At 37.3% G+C, this 25,917-nt stretch overlaps 2 protein-coding genes across 2 annotated transcripts; one reads left to right on the forward strand and one right to left on the reverse strand.

Annotated features, from left to right (window-relative positions):
* The first annotated feature begins 768 nt into the window (after nucleotides 1-768).
* LOC145786335 (spliceosome RNA helicase Ddx39b) lies at nucleotides 769-10,646 on the forward strand. The gene is made up of 11 exons (XM_082597977.1): nucleotides 769-852; nucleotides 995-1,220; nucleotides 6,229-6,356; nucleotides 6,449-6,541; nucleotides 6,699-6,882; nucleotides 7,200-7,318; nucleotides 8,145-8,276; nucleotides 8,686-8,820; nucleotides 8,907-9,026; nucleotides 9,200-9,347; nucleotides 9,619-10,646. The coding sequence occupies exons 2-11, from the start codon at nucleotides 1,010-1,012 to the stop codon at nucleotides 9,630-9,632; spliced, it is 1,284 nt and encodes a 427-aa protein (XP_082454103.1). The 5' UTR covers nucleotides 769-852; nucleotides 995-1,009; the 3' UTR covers nucleotides 9,633-10,646.
* A 2,686-nt stretch (nucleotides 10,647-13,332) lies between these two features.
* LOC145765373 (protein odr-4 homolog) lies at nucleotides 13,333-25,548 on the reverse strand. The gene is made up of 11 exons (XM_082577187.1): nucleotides 25,400-25,548; nucleotides 24,179-24,256; nucleotides 22,858-22,983; nucleotides 22,391-22,552; nucleotides 21,422-21,553; nucleotides 20,782-20,970; nucleotides 20,432-20,557; nucleotides 17,482-17,578; nucleotides 16,821-16,936; nucleotides 14,397-14,643; nucleotides 13,333-13,898 (listed from the first exon to the last, which is right to left on the reverse strand). The coding sequence occupies exons 1-11, from the start codon at nucleotides 25,493-25,495 to the stop codon at nucleotides 13,801-13,803; spliced, it is 1,467 nt and encodes a 488-aa protein (XP_082433313.1). The 5' UTR covers nucleotides 25,496-25,548; the 3' UTR covers nucleotides 13,333-13,800.
* Between the last annotated feature and the right edge of the window lie 369 nt (nucleotides 25,549-25,917).

Consider the following 25,917-nt stretch of genomic DNA (forward strand, 5'->3'; position numbering starts at 1 on the left):
TTTTCTACAAGTTCCAACAATACCCCTGTCAACGCTAGTGGTGGTTTTAAGTAAGATTTCAAAGTCACCACTTCCCAAGCATATCTTCTACGACAAAACCTTTCACTTCCCAATAGCTTTCCATGGAAAATCGCAACTGGAATAGGCCAAGAAGTAATTAATCTAAAGATTTGTTTCCTTTTTCAAATTGTCACTGCTAATTTGCACTCATCTAATGCTGGCATTTATACAACAATTTTATCTCATCATAGATTACTGAAGAATCGATTTTGCTTTTCTAATATATAATTTTTAGCTTATTGAAATTGAATTCTTTTGAAACTGCAGCATGCAAATGTTATGTGCTGCAATGGCACTATCAAGGTTTTTGAACTCACAGCTTCAAAAGTGGTAATATTATTGAAAATATAAGTTAAACAATATAAAAATTTGCCACAGGTGTCCACAGATTGCAACATACTTTACAGCAAGCAGGCTAAGTTGCTTATCTGGAATGTGCAAGTCAATTTATTTTGTTTTTGTGCAATCTTATAGTCAGGCCTAACAAAGATTCACTTGAGATAAAGGCTTACTATATTTTTTAAATTGTATATTTTGCTACTTGTTTTTTAAAAATTATGAAAAGGTAAGTTTTTGAAAAAAATTTAAAATGATTTTTCAGAAATAATGCAAACACTGGCCATACCGATAAATATAATTTTTTGATTCTTTTTTAAAATGAAAAAAAAACGCTTATCGTTATAGCGACATTGAAGCATGATTGTAGCACACCCGGATGACAAAACTTGCGTGGCGCCATTTGATCGTTGCAAAAAAGGTGTGTTTGGTCGGTTCTTTATCAACAATAATCAAGTGAGTGGTATTTTAACATTTGGTTTTGTAAATGGTAATAGTTATTTCTGTGATAATGCTCATAACTTCTTGAAATATGATAGCAATCTACGTACAAGTTTAAGAGAATAATCTATGTGTTTTATATCTTCGCCTTGTTAAGATTCACAACACAAAAATGGCTGATGCTGACACCGCTGATAATGAATTATTGGATTATGAAGAAGATGAAAATGAAACTACTCAAGAAGTTGCCACCGATAAGAAGGAAAAAAAAGACGTTAAAGGAACATATGTTTCCATTCATAGCTCTGGATTCAGAGATTTTCTTCTAAAACCTGAATTGCTGAGAGCTATTGTTGATTGTGGTTTTGAACATCCTTCTGAAGGTACTAAATAAACAAAAGAATTGAAGTAATGTAATTAGTAAGGCAAGTTGTGATTCATTTAAAAATTTAAAAAGATTGACTAAACAAAAATTTGTTTAAGTACGTAAACCATTGTTTCTTGTGTTTTATTATCAAAAAAAGGTTGCAACAACCAAAAGGAAATTAAAATCAATGAAAAAACATTAACAGCGCATAATATGGGTCATCTGAAGTCTAAGGTATTAGAAGTCAGCTCTAAACAATGAGTACGGTACGGTATTACTTTCACTAAAAACAAGAGTTTAAATTGTTTAAATGTAACGCAATGTGATATTTCACATTTTTGGCATTGAAATTTCTGTTAGCCAATAGTTTACAAAGCAGAGAAAATTTTTTCTGCAAAACATGTACCGGTATGCTGCTTAAATGCAATTCAACTTGTTTCTTGAGGACACAGCTGAATAAAATGTATTTTGCCTGAGGTTAATATCTGACGTTTGAGGGTTGAAGGAAAACATACTGAAAGTTTCAATTGCATAAAATTAATTTCATTAACCTAAAATTTGACTTTTTACCGGTAGTGATTAAAATAAAATTTTAAAAGTTACCGTATTTCTTGTGTCCAGAACTCTTACAACCATCTCGCAATAATTGATTTGCCATAGTAAAAACAAAATTTGGAGCTGGTGTACAAGTCTCTGCCCTAAAAAAATACCATAACTTAATAGACAGGAATTGACCAAGACACGGGTATGACATATATTGGATGCAACCTACGGAATTTTGTCCCCTGAACAATTCGTACCTTAAAATCGGGGTACAAAGTGTTTTGGGGACAAAATACCGTAGGTTGAATTATTGGCTGAAACATTTGGGAGTACCGGTACCATACCTACTTCTACACTAATCAGCGCAATTTAGTTCTTACATTACAGTGACTGCCTTTGATCTCCGAATACCGTACTGGTAATATTAATAAGGCAAGGTTGGTTACAAAATTAGATTAGGAGTAGGCTAAGCTTTGGTATTGCAGTAAAAAAATGTCTAGGGAACCTAAACTTGTAACCAATTGATTTGGGTAGATGCAGTATTGTTGTGCTTTCCAACGATAGTAAAATTGTTAAAACCCAATCAAAAATGAGAAAACTGCAGCACATTTGGTTGAGGCACTATGAAAGTTTTAAAAATTTATATCCATTCCGCTTCTCTTATTTCGCAGTTTTGCACGCTTTTCCTGCCCAAAAGTAGTTGCGCCTTTTTGTGTGACGTCACATCGTCTGATGACATCAATGACCAAGGTGGCCGATTCAAGAGGAGAACCAAAAATTCTATGAGTAAGACTGAGGACACTCTCGCTCAAATGACACTCAAACACAAACCTTTGAAGAAAAAAAGCTTAGTGAAATGTTTGACTCTTAGAGTGCAGGTCGTTAGTCTAATGAAAGCCTTTCAGGGTGACTTCACTGAAATTTTAAAAAATCTTCTAAACTGTAGATATAGCTCAAGATTAAGCATGATAATCAATGTTAAAACTGGTCTGTCCGACGGAAGACTTAATTTGGCCGTCAAGATAACTGCTCAGATCGGACACGTTTGTCCACTGTCAGCAAAATCGAATTTTGAGGCCTGCAACCTATTTCGTTCCCTAAAAAAATCAAAAAATACTTGTGGCAACTCCAATCAGCGACTTCAGCTCTGTTGTATTTTTGTCTTGATTTGAAATAGCTAGCACCTACGTATATTTACGTCATAGCATTTATGACTAGGGCAAAGACTTCTACACCAGCTCTAACAAAATTGGCGATAATAACGCAAAAAAAGTTTTATAGGCCTTTTTAAATTTCTAAACAATTTTGCAATGATTTTTTACCTTTCTAAATCAAAACAAAAATCAGAGGCTGTATTTACCATTTATTGTGAATGCACTGGTGGCGTCTGAGACTATAATTAGGGGTAGGCTGTACATATGGTTAAAAAAGTTATCATTCTGGATCATTTTGGTGACACCCCTATTTTGAAGTTTATTGTCTTCTGAGCATTTTAAGCCATAATTCAATAAATTTGGAGAAAAACTGAGGCAGTGCCGGCAAAAACGGTGTCCGGAATGCATAAAATCGAAAATGACACTTTTAACGATAATAATGCATTTAATACAGTATATAATCTCGCCATAAGCCAGCAATTGGCCTTACTGTTTACAGTGGTGACATTCAAGATGGTCATTGTTTACAGCAGTGGTTCTCAAAAGGAGCGGTACCGGCCCCCGGAGGGGGGGGGTGTTTTGATTTTGCAGGGGGGCGGTATGATTACCTCGGCTTTTCGACTGGTATACGATTTCGTCAAGGGTAAACGATTTCGTCAAGAGCTAGTATCTTCGTGGTAGCATTTCCTACCTCATACCTGGTGGAAAAGTGATTCAGCTGTGTTGTTCTGCTACATACCAAACAGCGAAACCCACTTGACATGTCCATAAGAGGTGACCTTCGAATGTTTTTCACTGGCTTTACACCGGATGTGACGAAACTGGCACTTTGTCACCAAGCCCAGGGTTCACACTGACTACCAGTAGGCCTATAGGACTCGCAAATATATATTTGCTTTTCATCAAATACAGTTACTACTTACTAGTCTCTAAAACCCTTGCAGCCTGTTTCACCCTAAAAGGGTGAAAACAGAGATATAATTATATTTGAATAAGGACCTTCTGATGATCCCCCTTTTAGGGTAAAACAGGCTGTAAGGGTTTTAGAGACTGGTAACTAGCCTATATTTGACGTAATTATATCGCTCTGCTTGGCTTTTTGCTTTGCATTGAGCATTTTTTGTAGTATTTATTGTTTTATATATATTTGCTTTTCGTAATTAATCGTTTTTGTTGGGGGGTAGTAAAATTTTGCCAGTTCATGAAGGGGGCGTTGGGCTAAAAAAGGTTGAGAAACACTGGTTTACAGTCTTGCAAACTCGAGAAGAGTATTAGAGCCGCATTTTCGCCGGCACTCACGTAATTACTCCGCCAGATTCCAACTAGACTTACGCAAAAGTGATATTTTTTCTAAAATAAACAAATATACATTCTCGCCATTATTTAAAGCACGCTTGACTCTTGTCCCACTAAAGAGAATTTGCAGGCCTGGTTAACATAGTAAAAATATCGGATTCAAGTACTAGCAATGCCCACTGTGCTACTGCAAGCAATCAATTCTCTGGTAGTATTTAATAAATAATAAGTATATATACTGTTCTGTATACTAGTTATACTGATTCATGATAATAGTACTACGTAGGAAACTACTTGTAGTAAAATGCTTTGAATTATCCCTCAATGATGTGGCAGTTATCCAAGAGAAATGTCATATTCCTTCCTGACATATCCCATGAACCAAGTATATTACATGGCATTATCTGTATGGACGCAGCACATTGGACATCAGGTCTGCTTGGATATCTCTACCTCTGATTCTCACTGTCATTGGGATGACTTACCCTTTCTAAATGCTTAATTGTGTAAGTTGTATCACCATTGTTCTTAATACAAATTCCAAGATGCTAATTTCTTTTGTTCCCAGCATCCCAAATTACAATGCACGGCTCATTTACCTCAACATCTTCCTTCCTGGATCGTTGTAGATCAGCATCTCCCAGTTCTTGATTAATTATTTATTGTTGTCATATGTAAAATGCAATGCAGTCAACATGTCTTCTTCTAATGGAATTTCTGAAAGGTCTCTCACGGAGTCACACTGTTTAGCTAGAATCAAGGTCAGGTTCAGTTTCGCCTTGTTCTTCCGTGTTAATCGGATTTACTTTGAACAAATTTGGCCCAGTCACTACAATCGACGTAACTGCTCCACAATTCATCTTGTGATATTTTCTCTGGTTTCCACCGCAAAAGATAGAGGTCTTAATCAAAATGGTTTACCACCACTGAACTTCATTATTATGGATGTCCATTCTCCTGTAATTCTTCTTGTGGTACTATTATAATGTATTGTTATTGTTTCTTCGTCATGCGCATCCAATATTGCAAGGGCACAATTTTTCTTGCTTTGAATCGCTTGTAAATGTTTTATACCATCAATGACTCGTAGAGAAGGCAACAATGCTTGTAGGATTCATAGTCCGTTGATAAACGAGATGTTTTTGACATAGTTCCATCTGTTGGAGGCACATATCCTGGAACATCATCGACCTTGAGGTAATATGTATGGTTGTAAAAACTCCTTGAGATGGTTTGGAGAGCTTGCCATGATTGCTTAAATGTGATGCCCGCTTTGCTACATGTGTTTGCAAGTACCGATTGAATATCTGAAGTGAAATTGCAAACTTTGCGTATGGGTGTGTACTGTGTACTTTTCTCAAGACTGCATTTGGCTTTTTGGCGTAAAATCTGGGATTTTTCATAGTGTGCAATCCGAAACACTGTTTTTGCCGGCACTGTCTGGAAAATAACTCAAATGACCCGGTTGAGGTCTTAAAACAATCAGCTGAGCATACTGAATAACTTGAAGGTGTCACCAATTGACTTTGAGATACCCCATATGTATAGCCTACCCCTACTATAATCACATGTTCAGTTGAGCATGACATTTAACCTCAATATGCACTCAACTGCTGTACTGTAGGCCTATGAAGATGGAAGTAATAAACAAATTGCAAAACTAAAACTTTCAAATTATACTTTCAAAAAATGAATCTATCTGAATAAATTTGCATAAAGTCCTAATGGTGGCTTAAACTTCATTAAGATGAATTTCAACAATAAAAATTTAGTTTGCAGCTGAGACTTGACTAGAGTCACATATTAAAGGCTACATCACCTTAATTATGTGCTAACTGTCTCAAAAATTAAATGGAAGCTATTGTGCCATGCATATGTTATGTATGTATGTGTGTGGCCACTTAGTATTTCAACACTGTAAAGTACTCTCAAGATTGAGCTTACAACTATTAATACAGTTACTCAATAGAATGTGGGCCATTTTGACACATTAATAATAATAACAACGTAATAGAAACATATTTTTTTCAGTGCAAAATGAGTGTATTCCTCAAGCTGTTCTGGGCATGGATGTGTTATGCCAGGCAAAATCGGGAATGGGAAAAACAGCTGTTTTTGTTCTTGCCACACTACAGCAATTAGAGCCTGTTGATGGACAGGTATGAAGCTGTGCAGCAGCTAAAATGCTATCAATTTTAAAGTGAAGTGAAGCCATTATAGTGCTTCATGATTTTTAATGTTTTTGTTTCAGGTTTCTGTTCTGGTAATGTGCCACACCAGAGAACTTGCTTTCCAAATTAGTAAGGAATATGAGAGATTTTCAAAGTACATGTCTACAATGAAGGTATTTTCAATTCATTATTAACAAGTTGTTTTATTACAATTTTTAATATTGATGTATTGCTCCTTCATAGCAACTAAAAAACAATCTTCTAGGTAATTCACGACAAAAAAAAGACTAAGAAAAGATAAAAAAAAACTCATGCTGATTTTTTTGTCAGGTTGCTGTGTTTTTCGGTGGCTTGCCAATTTCAAAGGATCAGGCTACTTTGAAAAGCAATTGTCCTCACATTGTGGTTGGAACTCCAGGCCGTCTTCTTGCACTGATCAAAACAAAGTCTCTAAATTTGAAAAATATCAAGCACTTTATATTGGATGAATGTGACAAAATGCTTGAGCAGTTAGGTAAGCAATTTGACTTCAAGTGTGCATGTTTTAAGCTTAGATAAAACATCATGTTCATTTTGTATGAACTAAGATTTTCCTATTAAGTTTTACTGTTGGTAATTGTCGATGCTAGAGTCACATGCTGGTTGTGAAATGTCACTTGTACCTATTGTGTGCTTAATGCCTCGTATATTAACGAACACTTTGCCTTTACCATGCAATTTTTTAATTGCCTGAAGATAGTGATTTGTTCAACAATGTATTTTTAAATAGGAGTTGTATCATTCAGTGTATCACAAACTACCACAATAACAACGTTTTGTTTTATGTTACAGATATGCGAAGAGATGTTCAAGACATCTTTAGATTAACTCCACATGAAAAGCAAGTGATGATGTTCAGTGCCACTCTCAGCAAAGATATTCGACCAGTCTGCAAGAAATTTATGCAAGATGTAAATAAAATGCCACCAGCAGCGTAGCATCCTTCCTATTCTGCATCTAACCCATGCTATTGTCATGTTATTAAAGTCCCGGGTGGGTCCTTTGGAGGGAGAATGTCCAGGGGGGCCCCCAAGTACACCATTGCTGCTATCCATATTTGTATGCTCATGCAAATAGGTTGAGTTGTCTCTGAAACCTTGATTAATCTCTTATTACAGTACACTTCAATACCCTTCCATATTTCTGTAAAGCTTCAACATTGCCACCATTTTCTTGAAATATTCATTGCAATGTTTTCACCTATTCTACTACACCAACACCCCATCCCAACCGCATCCCCATTTCTGCACCTAAACCGAACCGCTTTCCCTTTCGCATTCAATTTTGGCTGTCAATGTCTCAACCAGATGTCATCCAATGTGCTTGAAGATGGTTCTCTTGAAGTTGCTGCAAGTTTCTTCAATGGTCGTTCTGAGGGACAAGTCGATCAACATTTAGTGGTGACCTTATGTGTCAGCAATCGTTAACACTCCTATACTGCTGTTCAAATTACATAGTTAAACTGTCTTTATGTCATGTTAGTTTGTAGTGTGTAGTTTACTAACCACCATCAACATTTATTTAAAAAAAATTAAAATAACAGAAAAAATTTAATAATACTGTGGTAAGAAAATAAATACAATTGAACGTATTTGGATTTAAAGTTTGAATAAAAATAGTGACTGGTATAGAGAGTTGTTGCAGGTTTTAATCTCTGCTAGAAAAATCACATTTTTAACTTAGTTTTTAATATGAATGTATCATGGTTGCATGTGGTTTGTATGTATATACTTGCAGCCCATGGAGGTGTATGTAGATGACGAAGCAAAGCTGACTCTTCATGGCTTGCAGCAGCATTATGTGAAACTGAAAGACAATGAAAAAAATCGAAAACTTTTTGACCTTTTGGATGCATTGGAATTCAATCAGGTACTGTAGTTTTTGGTAGTCGGACCACCCCGGCATGCGACAACTCAGTAAATACATTTCAGCATCTTTCATCTAGTGTCTGGCTTGCTTGGACATAAGTTTCTAAACTGAATTTGCTGACTTGTTATATGCCAAATATCGGCTTCGTCAGTTTTAACTTGCTTTGGTTCATTATTTACTTACTTCATCCACTTACTGAAATGTTGCCAGTTTAGTTGTCACTTGCTCAACTGTAATGTGCAGAGTTTACAACTTGATGACTTACACAGGAGTAATTTTCAGCTTCCTGTTAAAGAGCCCAGAATTGTCATTTTGCCAAGACTGTTGAGTTGGGTCAACTCAACAGTAAAAATCTCTCCGACTCCGCACCCTGGATGCTGACCTTTTTCTACAATCTTTTTTTATTCAGGTTGTCATATTTGTCAAATCTGTTCAACGCTGTGTCGCTCTCGCTCAGCTCTTAAAGGAACAAAATTTTCCTGCCATTGATATTCACAGAGCAATGAACCAAGAAGAGCGTCTGAGCAGATACCAACTCTTCAAGGTAGAAATGACATGTCTCGCAGTTGATTGGTTATCGAGTTATGTTGATTTCTAGAACGTTTACATTTAAATCAAACTTATTGGCAGAATTTCGAACGTCGAATTCTTGTGGCAACCAACCTGTTCGGTCGTGGCATGGACATCGAGAGAGTAAACATCGTTTTCAACTACGACATGCCTGAAGATTCCGACACCTACCTGCATAGAGTAAGTTGAGTTAATATAATCTATTCCTCACTTATGCCTATGATTATAAACTTGCTGTTCACGTTCATAATTTTTTTGACTGAGAACCATAACCTTACATGAGGCTTTTTAATTTGAAAGAAAATGCCAACACCGTGTTATGTGGATAAAAAAATTGCAAAATAATGATGTAGGTTGCTCGGGCGGGACGTTTCGGAACAAAGGGCTTGGCCATTACCTTTGTTTCTGATGAAACTGACGCGAAGACGCTGAACGACGTTCAAGATCGATTCGAAGTTAACGTCACAGAACTGCCGGATGAAATCGACATCTCCGCCTACAGTAAGTGTTCTTCAGCACGAAATGCAGTACTGTATATAATTGGAATAGCAAAGTTCATTTAGTTACTCAACTTGCTTGGTATTATTCACTTGTGTCCAGTTGTTGAATTGCATCCTTAATAACTTGTATTCGTCATAATACAGAAGCTTGGGTAGAGATTGTGAGACATTAACTTCATTACTTAAAACATACTACGCTAGGCATTTGAAGTATTTTTGCGACAATAGTTAGTTTCTTTCGGAGTAGTTCAATGCGTTGTTTTGTTTTGCAGTTGAAGGTCGTTGAAGACTCCATTCAAATCTGTTAAAAGAACTGCTTCCGATTGTGTACGCACACGTCTCTGTTTTATTGAAGCACATTGGACTGTATTTCATCACCTTTTAAAATCGTCTTAAAAGTAACTTGTAGCTAGAAATAGGCATTCTTGTTTGCTGGAAACACTTCGGTTCCATTCTAAGCTGTTTTCCGATCACTTGTCTACAAAAAAGCTTTTTTCTTGCGGTGTCAACTGATTTTCGGTAATTTTGGTGTGCTGCTGAAGTCTCAACTCAGATTTCTATCACATCAGGTTTTTGAGATACGCTAACAAAATTCATTATTTTGGCCAAAAGTAGAACATTCGTAGTTGCGTTTGTCTCTAATATACGCAGGGTATTGCGAAAAGCTAGTATTTAACAGTCCAAAGTAGCTTAAATAAAGTTACTGGACAAGCATTGCCATGGGCTGCTTCAATCCTTGTGATTTCATGCAAAACATTAACAGAGAGTGCCCAGTTATACTTTTAGCTTGTTATTTTGTTAATAGTTTTGTACTTCAGCTTCAGCATAAAAATCAAATCGGTATCAAAACTCAGCTATTTATGCATCCTGTGACACGGATCACTGGATGTAGCACAGTGTGTAATGTGTAATTAAAGCAACGTTTAGAACATTTAGAAAAAGTTAGGATTTGTTATATCTCAAAAACCTTACGTGATAGACTAAATTTGAGGTTGGGGTCTCAGCACCCCATAATTAATCTAAATCAGTTTTCAAAGTTTACAACGCAAAAATCCTGTAGGCTAGTGTAATAATTATGAGTATGTTGTTAATATTCTTTGTAGTTTGCAACAGTTACCGAGTGCTACAGAAAGTAGTCCTTTGTCACTACTCTGTGGTCTTTTATACTGACAAATGGTTTGACAATATTTGAACGTCGAAGCTACATTAGAATGCCTTATCTCGTAGCAATTGGTGATTGGCACGGTGTGTTAACAAATTCAACTGTCAAATAAAAAGTAATCTTTGTATGTTTTGAAAACGTGTTGTCAGATTTACTTGGCATTGTGTAAAATCGAAAGCACTGTTTCTAACGAGTTTATGTGTTGCCGAATTTCGTTTCAGGTACGGTAACGTAGTTTTTAAATCTTCACTTTAGCCTGGGGGTACTGGGTAAAGTCTATCATTTTTCCACCAATGATTGGCGATGTTTCAGACCCCATCAATACACTTGGATAGCAGCCATTGGTCTCTATCCAAAGAAGATATAAATCTGTCTGGTAAATTGAAGATCGTGCAGTCGTTATGCTCTGCAGTGCATGACACTCAATTTCACAGACTACATGACGCAAACACATCGTTTAAGGGCGTTTACACAAAAATATATATATATAAAAACGTTCGCAGTCAAGGAGTGTGGGAGATGCAATTTGCGAACAAAGGGATGTGAGGTTCCAGGAATGCGGACACGTATTTTTGTAGTACAAACCATAGAATCATTTGGTCCAGGTTTTGAAACCAGGAGCTGTTCAGACACGCCCAAAGTCAACAAATGTAGTAAGTGGCTCATTTTCCTCGATGTTTAAATTTTTTGTCAGTTTGGAATAATGTTCCATTTTGCTCACTGATATTTGTAAACCAAAAATTTTTGTTGGGTTTTGACCTTTGACCCTGGTTCACCCAAGGAGAAATTCTGAATTTTTCTGAAAAATTAGTAAATTTCGAAGTGGTTTAGCAATATCTGAAGAGGGGATTTCTCAAAATTTGACCACACGATTTTGACGTCACTTCATCTGTTAACTTCCACGTGGAACATCTTCACCCTACTACTACTCCAAGTCTGAGAGTCACTAATAGTGCATGCTTTTAGTGTCATTTTAGTTGATTTTACTGTACAGCCTTTTCGCAGTCAGTGAATTTATAACACAGACCAACAAAAAAAATTTGGCACAAAAGATGAGAGTCACTATACAGTAGATGAGTAGAGTATTTCAGGGCACTTGATTCCGAAAATGCACTTAGTTTTTTCGAATTGGCTCTAGATTTCGAGATATTCGACAATGAAAATATTTTTGAAATCGTTTCTCAAAAGCTCTCAATTAGCAAGTCACTTATTTTCAGCCCTGTTTACCATTATGATGTCATAGTTCTACTTGTCTAGTTCAATTGGTTCATATTGCAGGAAAGTTCAAAACGCAAGCAAAGGTTGAAATGAACTGTGTTTAACGTAAGGGAGACATAAATATTCAACGAAAACAGTTGTGAATCAGTAGGCCTACATAACAAGAAAAATATCCCGAAAGTCATGTGTTTATAAATGCGGCTTTATATTGAATAGGTAGGCCTACTGAAATGGATACTGTACAAATGAAATTTTATTCTAAAACCTTTGCTAAGGCCAAGTCTTTGCTGCAAAAAGTTTTTTTCTGGTCTGTAGGCTAAATAAATGGCATATAGGCTAATAAAATATGCCTTTGACAAGTAGGATGCTGTACAAACCACCCAGATATATTTTGCTGCTTGAGGCAACGCAGAGGAGCAACGCATTCTGCGAAACAGCGCTATATAAAAACAAGCATTATTATTACTTTGGCATGAAGCTGGGTGATCAAGATAAGTCGTGGGTTTCTCCTATAAAGTATGCAAGTGGTAGCTGGAATCTTGGCTCCTCATCTCGATCAACATGGCATTCTTGACTCCAAGGCCCAGATTACGTTCTTCCGCAGCAAGGATAAAATTCTAAGCAGCTACTTTACTGAATAACATAACTTTGTATTCTGTAATTATATAAATGGCCTTCATACCTTGATGGGGTGTTGCTCAGTAGGCCAATCATAATAAAGAGTTGCGTTTGTTCATCGATAGCTTTGTTTTGCTTATTTGTCTAGTTTGTTAGCAAAACAATGTATGCATTTTGTTTGTACTAGGTAGCTTACTTAGTAAGTCTGATACTGTTGAAGTCAACAAATATATTACCGTAAGTAATGCAAAACGAAAGTTATATAGCCTATTCTACATCTTGTATCCTCAGGCCTACTTCACATCATATTTTCATTGTTACTAGGCCAGTAAACGTTAAATAGCTGTTTGTTTGGGTTGTAATCAAAGTGATTGGTTCCAAATAGCGTTTATACAACTCAGAAATGTGCCTGGGATTACTTCCAGTTTTGTCTATGTAGTAAACGACACGACGTTAAATCTATAGGGCCTCAAAATTACGAAAAAAATATTTTTGCTGTAACTCAAAAACTAGAGCCAATTCGAGAAAACTTAGTGCATTTTCAGAATAAGAGGCCTCGAAACACGTTAAAATGACCTTAAAATGACTGCCTTTATATAAAAAAAAGTTTTGTTGGCCTGTGAAAATCGATAAACATTGTCAAATGATTCAAGAAACTGAAAGCAGTATATATTTACTACGGTGAAGGGTGCACAAAGAAAACCATGTCTGAAATGTGGTAGAATTCGATATTTTGAAAGTAATACAGGTGTCAGTGTTCATGGAGTTGCTAATTAAACCACTTTGCTTGCTACAAGTTTGTGTTACTGCCTCTTATTGTGTCCATTAAGATGCTAGAGTGCAAACAAAGAAATAAAAAAGGAAAAAATGTATTGTGTAGCTGTGTGGACCGCACATTGCATAATCACAAAAAATTGCCCCCAGCTCCTTGGATAATCACAAAAAATTGCTTTTCCCTAATGGAAATCTGTTTAAAGAGGCTCTAAAATGTGGCAATGAGGTTATTCTTCCAGAAGTCCGAGGTCCACCTTCAACACCCAGAAGGTCCGGATTCTCGACCGCGGTCCGCCAGTTGAGTAGCCCTGCTCTAGGTGTCTTGGAATAACTCTCACATAGGTGCGTGCTGAGGTTTTAATAAACATTTGGTTATTATAATTTCATAGGCAGTGGTGCAACAATACGCAACGCAAAAACAAGGTTAACTTTCACATGACAATACGAAGGCTAATCACAGTTGTGGAAACGACAGCAATAACATGAAAGATAAAGTTGTATAAAAATATTACAAACGACCACTTACAAAGTAGGCTGCTACTTTGCTACCAAACATCACAAAACTTTGATTTGATGTGTAAACTTTTGACAAATGAATGATCGCTGAATTCGATTGCAAAGCAAAAAAATACGCGTAGGTGGTTTCAAATGTCCTTGTGAAGCAGTAGGCTACTGTTTCTTGCTACGAAAACCATCCAGTTGAGGAGCGACGTGGTCGTTGTTTGTAAAGATACACGCAAATAGCAACAACTGCGACTACGAGCCAACCCATAGCACGAACTGAAACAAGAAAAAAACATGAACATTAATGGAAAATTCTAATAATGAAATATAAACCAAGAATTCGGAGTAGGCTAATGCGTAATGATATTAAAACTAGACAGGATTTGACTACAAAGCTGCAATTGAAAAATCTCACAAACAGAAAAACTGGCTACTTCATTGACTCACTTCAAAAACTGGCCAAACCATGGACAAAAGGAAAGGCCTGATAAAGATGCGCTGCAAACGTTATACGTTAAGTGACGCCCATTAAGGATAAGTACTAGGGTTAAGGTTGGTCAGAAAACTTGTCTGGTAGGCCGCAAGAAAGTTTGAGCAAGAGGTAGTCAGTGCTGATTATACTGTTGTATTTGCAGAAGTCAGGAGCTGATATGCTTCTAAACTTAGGGGTCGATTTAATCAACCTTAAAAGAAAGCTGTTTATAAACCTTTTTTCTATACAGTGCGGTGCGATTTTCAGTAAAAAAAAAGATGTAACAGAAAATAGCTACGTACGGAACGGCATATTGATGTTGACAACGTGAGGTATCTTCAATCGGAACCGGCGGCGTTTGAGAGCATCGTAATGAAACCAGAAAGTTTCTACATGACCCGAAAACATTGTGTGAAACTTTCCCTTCATCGTTTCTGTTTCCGGAGTATGGACGACTGCAACTGCCAATTTGGTGACGTCAGATCTCGAAGGGAATTCTTCAAGATTTATGATTAAATTCTTGGGAGCAACTTCAGTGTCGAAATGATCCTGAAAAATCGTGAAAGATGATGATGTAAAAGCCTTACTCCAGAATTTATTTAATCTCATGACTCATAGCCGAGAGGTGATAGCCCTGGAACGCCAATCGAAAGGGCGCCGGTTCGATACCGCTCAAGAGCATGCGGCTGTGCGTTTCGCAGGACACTTAAACTTAAAAGGCATGCCTGAAGGTGGATACAAAGATTGGCTTCCTTGCCTTCCCGCGTATCAGTCATTTACTGTTTTTTCTTGTTTTTTTATTCGAAGAAAAAAGTCTTAATTGGGTCGACTCGTTGACGCGAGAACTTACGAAACAAATGGAATAAATGCATTTGCGCAACGATTTGGAAGAAAAGGTCCAGATCCTTTTACTCTGCACAAGCAACCTTCTTGTTTGAACTTTTTATGCCATGTACAAGTCCGCTTTCCGTCTGGCCATTTTCTTTCAAATTGTTGCGCAAATGCACGCTGCAGTCTTATTCGACTGTGTTCTAGCATACTCCAGTATACAAAATGCTTTTTCTACGCTACTGTATGGCATTTCTACATTTAAAAAGAAAAACAACTGAAAAATAAAAGATAAAATTTTATGTTGCATCTGTACACACTGTTAAAATTTGAAATAGAATAAAGGATAATTGGCAAAGTTTCAAGACTGTACAATGATGTAAAAAATTTTGAAACACCTGTACTGTATATACAGAAACTGTGTAAATTTTATTTTGTATGTTATTCGCTCTGAGGATGCGCATTGTCATGGTACGCGAAACGTCAGTGAAGCAATAAATCAACTTGTTCATTGTTCCTTTTACTTTAATCAAATGAACGTTGCAACTAGTGCTAGAAACGATAATTGTCTTGATGAACACACAAGCGTTTCAGTATTCAGTCTCAAATTAAGCAATATGAAGTCGTAGACCAATGCCAAGATCACCCATTAGCTAATCAGCACAACGTAACTTAATAAAATAAGCCCATGCAACAATATACATTAGAGTGTTTCATATTTTCACCGATTTTGTTTTTCAAAAAGCTTGGGTTCTGATGTGGTGGGGTTTTGGGTAAAAACTAGACACCCAAGTTTTAGCTCATTATGACGTCATAAAGAGCGACAATCAGAAACGGTCATCGGAAATCATCTCTTCTGCAAATTTTGAGACCAATTTTATCATTCTACGATAAGTGGTTTTCAAAATATGTGAAAATTAAAATATTTGGAACTTCAAGAGTCGTGCCCCCACATCTTTATGGCTTCCCCGTAGTTGCAGGCTATAGGCCTACTACTGTATATAAAATTTGAGAAAAATATGAACAGTATAATATAAACGCGCGATATGCAACATAAGAATTCCTAACTGGAAAAATGCAACAAAAGAATTTCAAATTGGACTTTGTCTCACTTTTATGCATGTACTCTAAAAGGTCGTCGTTTACATTATAGTGTTCATATTTTTCTCAAATTTTTGATCCTTTTGTATCTGCTTTACGCGGATCCCCGATTGACTTTACGTTGATACGGGATTAAAGTAATCGCCCCTTTTTTTAAATACTGTATATAGGTGTCGTTTACTTCTTCTTTCGTGTTTTGGCCTGAAAAATCTATTTGGAACTTCAGTGTAGCATTCTCCTTTCTCAATTTAGTGGCCATCAGAGATGAATTTGCATCTTTTGACCCAAATGATTTCAGGACAGAAGTGCAAGGTTGTTTTTCATCTTGCATAGGGACGACAATTTTAGTGCCATACCCCATTTTACAATACCTCTCTATTGTGATTGAGGTTGTGGGCCATCAAATGTTCATTATTACGTCAGGCTCCAGAATGATATAACTGTGCTATGGAAAAATAATGAAGCATGATTGAAAATGCAAAAATTAAAATTTACTCAAAAACTAGTTTTCTTAAATATGTTTTTTTCTGCTTCCGATACATTTTTTGACTCTTAAAACTGGTCATAGGAAACCGTATCTTTTGCGCATTTTGACACTAATTTTGTCACTGTGCCATGTGTAGTTGTTGAAATATGTAAAAATATGAAATTTGGGCCTTTTAGGGACGTGCCCCACATCTTTACGACGTCATAATGAGATAAAATGTGGCTGCAAAGGTGTTACCCAAAAACCCCAACACATCAGACCCCAAGCTTTTTGAAATAGAAAATGGTGAAAATATGCATTACCAACCAACCTTTATCCTTTTCAGACATTCTTTCCGTTTTTCGTTTTCAAATACATAATCAAAGTAAACGAAATTGTCTGGTTCGCCAGGCTCTGCGAAGCCAACCCGTCTGGGTAGCACAAGAACTAAAGAAATTAAAATATATTAAAGCAAATCGGTTGACAGAAAAATGATCTGTTTTACCAGAAATTGAGTGATGTCCAAAGCCAAGTGATTATTCACAAAAAAGTGAAAAAAAATTCCCAAACTTATAAATATCTCACTTTTACAATGTTCATGACATCTTTGTCCTCTGACTGAGAGAGATTCTTAGAGAGCCTAATCCTGGCAGTTTCGCATACTTGTAAAAATGTAAAGGCTTTGAACAACTAACGCAGGCCCGGTCATCGAGATTGACAGTGAAGTTTGCGATTGTTGAAATGTTGATGTCTGTGACTTCTTCCGCCCACCAGGTGTCACTAAATGGAGAGCAGTCCATGGAATGCATTGCTCAAGCGCACACCCAGAGTCGAACAAGCGCCGCTTGATTTCGAAGCTTCTTCATTAATTTAAACTTTATCATTAAGAAAGAATTCAATTACATGTATTTTGTTGGTGAACCGTCGCTAAAATGTTGGACTCACTGGTAAAGAAGTAAGAAAAGAAAAATCGGTACTCGGCTTCAATTTACCAGAGTTTTGATGCAAGATCTTATTTTCCTCTCTGAGTTCATCGGCAGTTACCTCGCACCTGTGGTATAGACTGAATATTGCATCAATTTTCAGTTCCTAGATAATTGTGCAGTAGTTTATAAATAAGTAATTCGTGAAACCGTGTGTCAGTAGCTTAGTACGGAGTTACTGAAGCAACATCTAAGACTGGACTTGTGAGTTCAACAGCCATTCAATGCAAGGGGTAAAAGATCTGAAGTTGGTCTGAAACAACAGTGGTCGACTTTCTTTAGGTTATGGATGTTACACAGGCCAACAAAAACTTCTTTTTGATCGTACAACATGTTAGAGTCATTTTGGGATATTTCGAGGCCCCTGACTTCGAAAATGCACTTGTTTTTTTGATTTGGCTCTAGTTTTTGGCATAAAGCAAAACATTTCTTTTTGGAGGTTTCGAGTGCACATAGATTTAACGTCGTGTCGTTTTTCCATGTCGTGCCGTGTCGTTTTTCCGTTACAAAACTAGAAGTAATCTCAGGCACATTTTTAAATTGTTTAAACGCTGTTTGGAACCAATTAAGTTGATTACAACCAAACAAACAGCTGCCTAACGTTTACTGGCCTAGTAGCACTCAAAGCACGATATGAAGTAAGCCTGGGGGTACAAGATGGAGGATATATAACTTCACTGCAGCAGTATTGGACCTGGTAATGAGCGACACCCAACAACGTACGAAGGCCTTTTACTTTACAGAATACAGTTATGTTGTTCAGTAAAGTAACCTAACGCTTAGAATTTTATCCTTGTTACGGAAGAACGTAATCTTGGTCTAGGAGCCAAAATTTCCATGTTGATCGAGATGAGGAGCTAAGATTTCAGCTGCCATTTTTGATAGTTAAATCTGTAACTACAGTAGGTGGTAGAGATGGTTTTGAGAAAAAGACTTGACCTTGCTCCAAAACAGTACTGAAAGTATTGAGATTACTCTTGGTCATGCCTGTTTTACTATTGTTTAAAGCAAATCATCACTTGAAACAAAAGGAGGTAAAGAAAAAAACAGAAATGGGAACGTCCACGCAATGGCCGCCTTGCAAACTCCATGTTAACACAATGTCCCAACTTCCTTTGTGAAGACCTTATTCGAAGATGTTTACCGTACAGAAGTATCAATTAGTATAGTGATTCCACGGCTCTCTTTACGATATGGCACTTTGAACTTCTTCTTAGCCTTGAGCCCAGAAACGGGTTGCTGTGCAACGTTTGCATACTTCAGGAGGTATCTAGGACTTATCTTGATCTCTCAGCTTCAATGCTTCATGTCAAAGTAATAAGCTTAGTAACCTCTTTTAATGAAATCCTTCAGACTAAAACGCCTTTCTTTTGTCATGTATTTGTCGCAGTTGCAGTAAAATATATCTGGATTGTTAGGACAGCATCCTATTTGTCAATGTCAAGAGCATATTTTATTAGCCTATAAATCAGAAAAAAATTTCTGCAGCAAATATTTGGCCTTGGCAAACGCTTGGAATAAAATTTCATTTATCAATTTCAGCAAGTTTACCTTTTCAATACAAAGCTGCATTCATAAACACATGATTTCCAGGCTATTTTTCGTAATGTACGAATTAACAACCATTTTCATCGAATATTTAAGCCCAATTTTATTAATCTCAGTTCATTTCAGCCACTGCTTGCGTTGTGAACAGCTTGCTACAACAGCAACCGATTGAACTAGCCAGGGGTCACCAAACTACAGCCCGCAGGCTGGAACCGGCCCGCAAACTGAGTTCATCCGGCCCGCTACGTGCTGAGGAAACAACAGCTGCACTACAACTGTTACGCTAGCTTTGCCTTTTTGTGTAATAAAGACTTGTTTATTAAAATTGTTTGTTCTTTTAGTTCGTTGTTGTCTGTTGAATTTGTACATTTTTCCACCAGGCAGCCTACATGTTGGTGTTCTGTTTTTATCATTAGGCCACCACAAATGGGGACAGCCTAGGCCAAATTTGGAAAGATGTAATGTTTCTTCAAGAGCACGGTGCCCTGTAGTGTACCACAGCAGGGGATAACTTTTCCAGCAACCTTTCTATTTTCATCACAACTTTGCTATTCCACCGCTGACATTGTTATTTATTGTGCTCAATTCAAGTCAATGAAGATTCTAAATAGTTGTATATCTTTTCACAATTTGCATCCGGCCCGCAGCTGTTAATCTCGCAGCAACCCGGCCCTCAGAGAAAAAGGTTTGGTGACCCCTGAACTACACAATTGCAATTAGGACATCATAATGGCAAACAGGGCTAAAAATGAGTGATTTGCTAATTGAAATTTTTCTGGTTACAATTTCAAATATATTTTCATTGTCGAGTATCTCGAAAACTAAAGCCAATTTAAAAAAACTAAGTGCATTTTCGGAATCAGGAGCCTTGAAATACCCGAAAACGACTCTCACCTTTTGTGCCAAATTTTTTTCGTGGGCTGTGTAATCAATGAAACTCTTTTGGTGTTATGACAGATAGGCCTACTAGTTTCAGTAAAGTGTACGTAAGACAGTTTGGAAGTCGTAGAAGAATTCAAACATGATATTTAATAAGCTTGTAAAAGTGATTTTGGAAAAGTGAGACTAAAGTTGTTTCAAAATGCTAGTTTACTTTTCATTAGACAAAGTCCGCTTTAAGGCAGCAAAACATTTTTATGAACAAAAATGCATGTGTAAAATAGGAATATATTTTCTCAAAAAGTATTTGCAATTTAAATTGGATATCCAATATCCATATGTGCCGGATGACTATCGCAAAATTCGAAATTCCAACATAAAGTTTAGCTTCAATTGAATAGGAAAACTACGTTGCGTTATCTACTACCTAAGAAATCAACCTAGTGAAAAAAAACAACTAACAAACATGTCAATCTCACACTTCGTAATTGTGATAAGTGCATAGGGAGATCAACAATCAAGCTATACCCACATTGACCGCATCCTCCACAGTGGCTTTAGAATGGAGATAGGCACATGCGTAAAGGATTCCTCTGACCCGAATCACGTAGCGGTGGGCAACTGATTCGACAGTCTTGGCGCTGCTGCTTCCTTCTTTCTGAAGAACAACGACTCAGCGCTACTATGTAATGACGTAACTGTTAAACTATTAAAACGTTAAGCAAAGCTATTTTTAGGTAGAAAAGATTTTATAAATTTGTTGAGTGATATAAATACAAGATCTTCTTTTGTTGAATAAGTCACTGTAGTTGTTAAACAGCATTAAAAAAAGGGAATGCTTTCTTGTAGTTTTATAAGTATTTAAAGTTGCATTGTACTCACAGAGTGACGAAAAAACACGCGGCATTTCGCTGTCCGCCCCCACTTGTAGGGATTTCGTTTCGATCTTCTGACATGCGTACCAATGGGTGGGAGAGGAGAAGGGTCAAAAAGTTCTTCAGAATTGAGCATTTTTCCATCAATTTCAACAACGGCTTTAGAAATCTTCTCGCAGAAAGCGTTGACTGTCTCCTGCAATGATCAATTGCGATAAAACATATGAAATTTGTACATAATGGTATCAGGCAATATATAACAGACACTCACATAGATGAACGCAATCAAAGGGGAGAAATACAAACCGATAAATAATTAAATTAAACAAACCAAAAAGAATAAATCTTGTTTAGCCTCTTTTCATTTTACAGGCATCCGACAGTGCAAGAGCTAAAAAACGACGTAGCATTCAAGTTGCTGCTAGTCTATTCATGTAATGCATATGAAAGTATCCATTTGTGATTAAAACAATGAAAATGTGCATTATAATCATGTTGGGCAAAACGTCAATGAAGCAAAAAACAATTTATATATATATATTTTTACTCTTTATTTATCAGATAAATAGTGCAGATACTGCAGAAAAATAATGCTGAGACACAAATGTCCAAACTTTAAAAAGCTACATATTTGTATAACGGCCTGCCTTGAGTTGCTGCTTTATATTTGGCGATATTTGGTTTAAATAAAGAGTTTCATCAATTTCCAACTGAGTCTTCACGAATCCCCATCTGGTGCTGAAGTCCTGATATCTCCACTCAGCAGGTCTAGCAGAGGACTGTGTTGTGGTCAAAACAGAAGTTCAATGAAAGGTCACATGGTTTGAGAGAATTGACAACGTATTACAAACTACAGAAAGTAAAGGTGGCCCCACACTCAGTTAGTGAGCTCAGAGAAATAAGAAAATAAGGTTCCTATTACAGTATACTAATCTTCGGCACTAACGAGAGTTGAGTGGCCAGCTCCTTTCTCTCGGCCGCCTTTCTTTCAGCAATTATGCTCACCCAATTTATTGCACCCTCGGTAGAGGTGAGCGAGGTATTTCAACAACCAGCTTAAGCCGGGAGTCAAACAGTACAAAGCGATAAAGAAAGTAAATTCATATATAGAAACCAAATTCTGCTTTGCACTTCATAGATATAATACTGATTGTATGGAAAGAAAACGTAGTATTTCACCTACTGTTTGAAAGTAAGTTTTACTCAAAATCAACTTCCATGAAAAAAAAGTGCAAACTAGATTGTGTCCAGTGGAGACTGGAGATGTACATTTGAGGATTGTAAAAAGAGAAATGCTGCGAAACGAAATAGCATGCAAAGCTTCATCATTAAAGCAAGAAACGGTTATATCAAGAGAAAGGAACTGGCCGTCGTCTAGTGATAGGCCGTCTAATGGGACTACCTTTACCATCATTTGGCGCATGGCAGATGGCGCAGTTGCAGATGGTGTGGTCTGCGGTTTGTTCATCCTTGCCAGACTCACAGATCGCAGATCCCCTATTTGCGCGTGTTGGAGTGGGATAGTCCAATATTTAAATAAATTTTTAAACAAAAAGTTTTCTATCACGCATACAATACTCATCACGTTTTCAACATAGCGGTGGCCTTCAACTTACAGCACGGTCTCGTATATCGAATTGTGTGCAGATGATAGGTCGTCCCGAGCTGAGCTCGAAGTGGATTGTTGTCCAATAAAAAAGTGGGTCATCATCACTTTCGTTACTCTTCAGCAACTGCCTCCTGCTCTTTGACATGACTTTATGAGTGACGTAAAGAGCCTAGTGGGATGGAGGACATGATTACTATAGAGCTTCTATAAAACTTAAAACTTAGGTTATTTCAGGCTTGAATGCCAAGTTTTCTCAGCAGAATTGCATTCTTCAACTCTCCAGAAAATGACTGCAGAACCGTTACTGTATACACTCTACACCATACACCTTTTACATTTCTTAAAGCTGCGATTGTTGACTTAACAGCAATGTTATTCATCAAATCTCTCCATGTCAATTGCTAATAAAAACAATCCTAGCTGTACACCAAAACGAATAAAAAGCTTATTACATCGAAAAGACGTAAATTTTACCTGCCTTAAGTCTTCCTGCATTTTGTCGTCTGCAGGCGCAAAAACAAAGATGCCCACCAAGCAAATGCCCCCGGGAAGCATATGAGTGACCTCGACTGCCGAGCCAGCCAGCCAGGCGTGATCAATCTAAAAAAGTAGATAAAAAAACTTTAAAACACTTTTAAAAAGAAAAGTTGACTGTGAACAGAAGATGAGATGCAGTGGTTAGTGTTGGGCTTATGGAAAGCTGCGCACACAGTCACTCACAAACAAAAATACGTGGTTTTCTTGGAGGGTTGTTTAAAACAAAAATATTTCGAGTTTTCGAAATCATGTGTGTTGTTTTGCAACGAATCCAAAGCCTCTAAGCTCACGGTGGTCATAGCCGCCGAGAAGTTGTTAATTGGCCTCTGAAACTACCGCGCTGGTAGGTCATGTTTGGTCGCCGGCTTCTACAAGCCAACATTTCTCCACTCCGTTCCCAGACAACAAAATTCGTCATTTTTACATCGATTCAACGTCTGCAGACGGTGTTTTAACCTTTTTCACCCCTTGCGTTTAGACGTGAAACTTTTTCTATTCACTCGCAACCTTTTTTCACAAATTACTGTAGTCAAAGTCTCTAACACGCCGACGAGAAATATTGCAGAAAAAAGTTTTGTAAAAAGTATTGAGGGCCAACCTGTAATATCTCAAAGACTTGCTCTACGTCCACTTGGGAAGCAGTGCATTTGAACACAAATTAAAATATATTTTACTGCGCTGTTCTTACCCAAGTGAACGCAAAAACACGACATTAATTAACGCATTTTTAAAACACAAATTTTTACAGATTTTTTATTTTGGCTGCCGAGCCCCAGGATTTGGCCGCCGGGAAGAAGCTCTGGTAACTGGTAAGCCATGCTTGGTTGCCGGAAAAATAAAGGAACTAAGAGGCCTGGAATCCCTTTTTATCCTGATTTCGTTTTTTGGTAAACAGTACTTTCAATTTCATGTTTAACCGCCGCTCACAGAAAAAAAATCTTTTCATATCCCATCGAACAACCCCACTTTGTCAGAAGCAAGCCGCTAAATCACTAAGGAAGAAAAACCGACTTCATAATCCAAGCAAGCCAGTGGAGTGGACAAGCAGCGATTGCAATCTCAGTAGGCCATCACATTTTCTCCTTAATATCTCGTCGACTACACCGTATTATGGCGTTGAAATACTTCGTTTATATCGTTTCGGCATTGCTATTTTATTCTCTGGATTCTGAAGCTACGATACTTTAGTATCTAATGCTTATCACAGCGATAAAAAACATTGAACTGACCACTGCAACACCAGGACACATACACTTACAAAGAATGGGTCTGAAGACGTTCCGCTTTTGGTGGGACAGCGAATAATTTTAAGTACAAAGTCCCTTTGCGTTGTCATCTGAAAATTTAGAAAAACCGGACGTTAATTTACAGGGTACCCGGTCATTTGGTCGCCAGACATTCGGTCGACAGACTCGACAAGACGTTTGGTCGACAGACATTTGGTCGAAAGGACGTTAGGTCGACAGGACATTTGGTCTACAGAACGATTCATTTTACGATTAGGGTTAACTAACCCCAACCTAACCCTAACCCAAGGTTACCTAACTCTAACCCTAACCGGGTCTGCTACTATTCGGTGAGTTCCTAACTTCTAACCCTAACCCTAAAACGGCAATGATAATTAGGCTACGGTACCCGATAATTTAAAAAAAAAAATGAAAAAATCTCCCGTTAAGGGATCGGACTCACCGAATCGGACTCACCGAAACGGGCCATTCCGACCCTAACCTAACCTTAATGTCCTGTCGACTAAATGTCTGTCCACCAAACGTCCTTTCGACCAAACGACCGGCTACAAATTTACAGTGCACCTAATTGAAAACGCACAAAGAGTGATGGACCTGATGGTCTTAATGACAACACTTGGGAATAGAAATAAAACATTGGCTTCCTTGACTTGCGGGCCACTAAATCCAACATTGTCAGGGAAAGTCTGTATTCCAATAAAACCAAATAAACTACAACATCACAAACCGCCCATTCATTCATTGCAACATCATAAACGCCCCGTTATTATTGGAAATTGCTATTGTGAAACCAATTTATTCTCAGCTCAAATAATATTACATAACTTTTAGCATTTGTCGGCTGAAAAGTATGGATATTAAACTGAGGAATTGAAAATAATTTTCCGAATGTGACCTACTATAACTCTGAAAAAAATAAAATAAATGACCGTACGGCGTACACCATTGCACGATGTCACAGACTTTTGGAGATGAGCTGCGTAGCTGGGTGGTGGAAACGTCTGGGCGACGTTCGAAAGGACGTGGGTTCGACACCGCACCAGAGCAACTTGTGTCTTGGCAAAGATACTTAATGGCAAGCCAAAATAAGGGGAGCAGCTGACTCGAAGACTATATGTCACTTCGCTGTTTCCTGTCGTCTGTTGTATCGCATCTGTGATCGCAGTGTACTGTAAGTTATCGCAATGGACGCAAAATAAAAGCATGATGATGAAAATATACTCATTACTCACCCGACCAATCACAACCCCATAAGTGGGCTTCTTCTTTTTAACTAGCTTCGACACAAAGCGATGTATTGATTCCTCCGCGTATATCTGCTTCACCATGTTAAGGCTAGCTTATATATATTTAAACACTACATGTTGTCGAAAGGTTTGCGTTATCTAAATGAGGAAAACGTAATTTAAACTTTTTCACTATAAAATTAAAACTTTTTTTCGCAGCGTTGTCATACACAATACCTATGTAGCTTCAAACAGCTGCATATATTTAAAAACTGAGGCGTATTTACAACAATACTTTGTCAGATTTAGACGATATAGTTATAGCATTGACCAAGCAATTCAACCAAAATTAAATCGTTCAATTTCTTTTGTGCAAATGAATAAAACTGGAAAAGAGATATAAACCGCACATGATGTACCAGTTACAATGGGTCTTTATAGAAGGGATTATAATAATTATGTAATGAAAGTTTGTAACATATTAACATATTTTATTCCTTTCGTGCGGACAATTTCATCTTGTT

The sequence above is a fragment of the Aplidium turbinatum genome, chromosome 2, assembly GCF_918807975.1.
Source record: "Aplidium turbinatum chromosome 2, kaAplTurb1.1, whole genome shotgun sequence".
Lineage (NCBI taxonomy): Eukaryota > Metazoa > Chordata > Ascidiacea > Aplousobranchia > Polyclinidae > Aplidium > Aplidium turbinatum.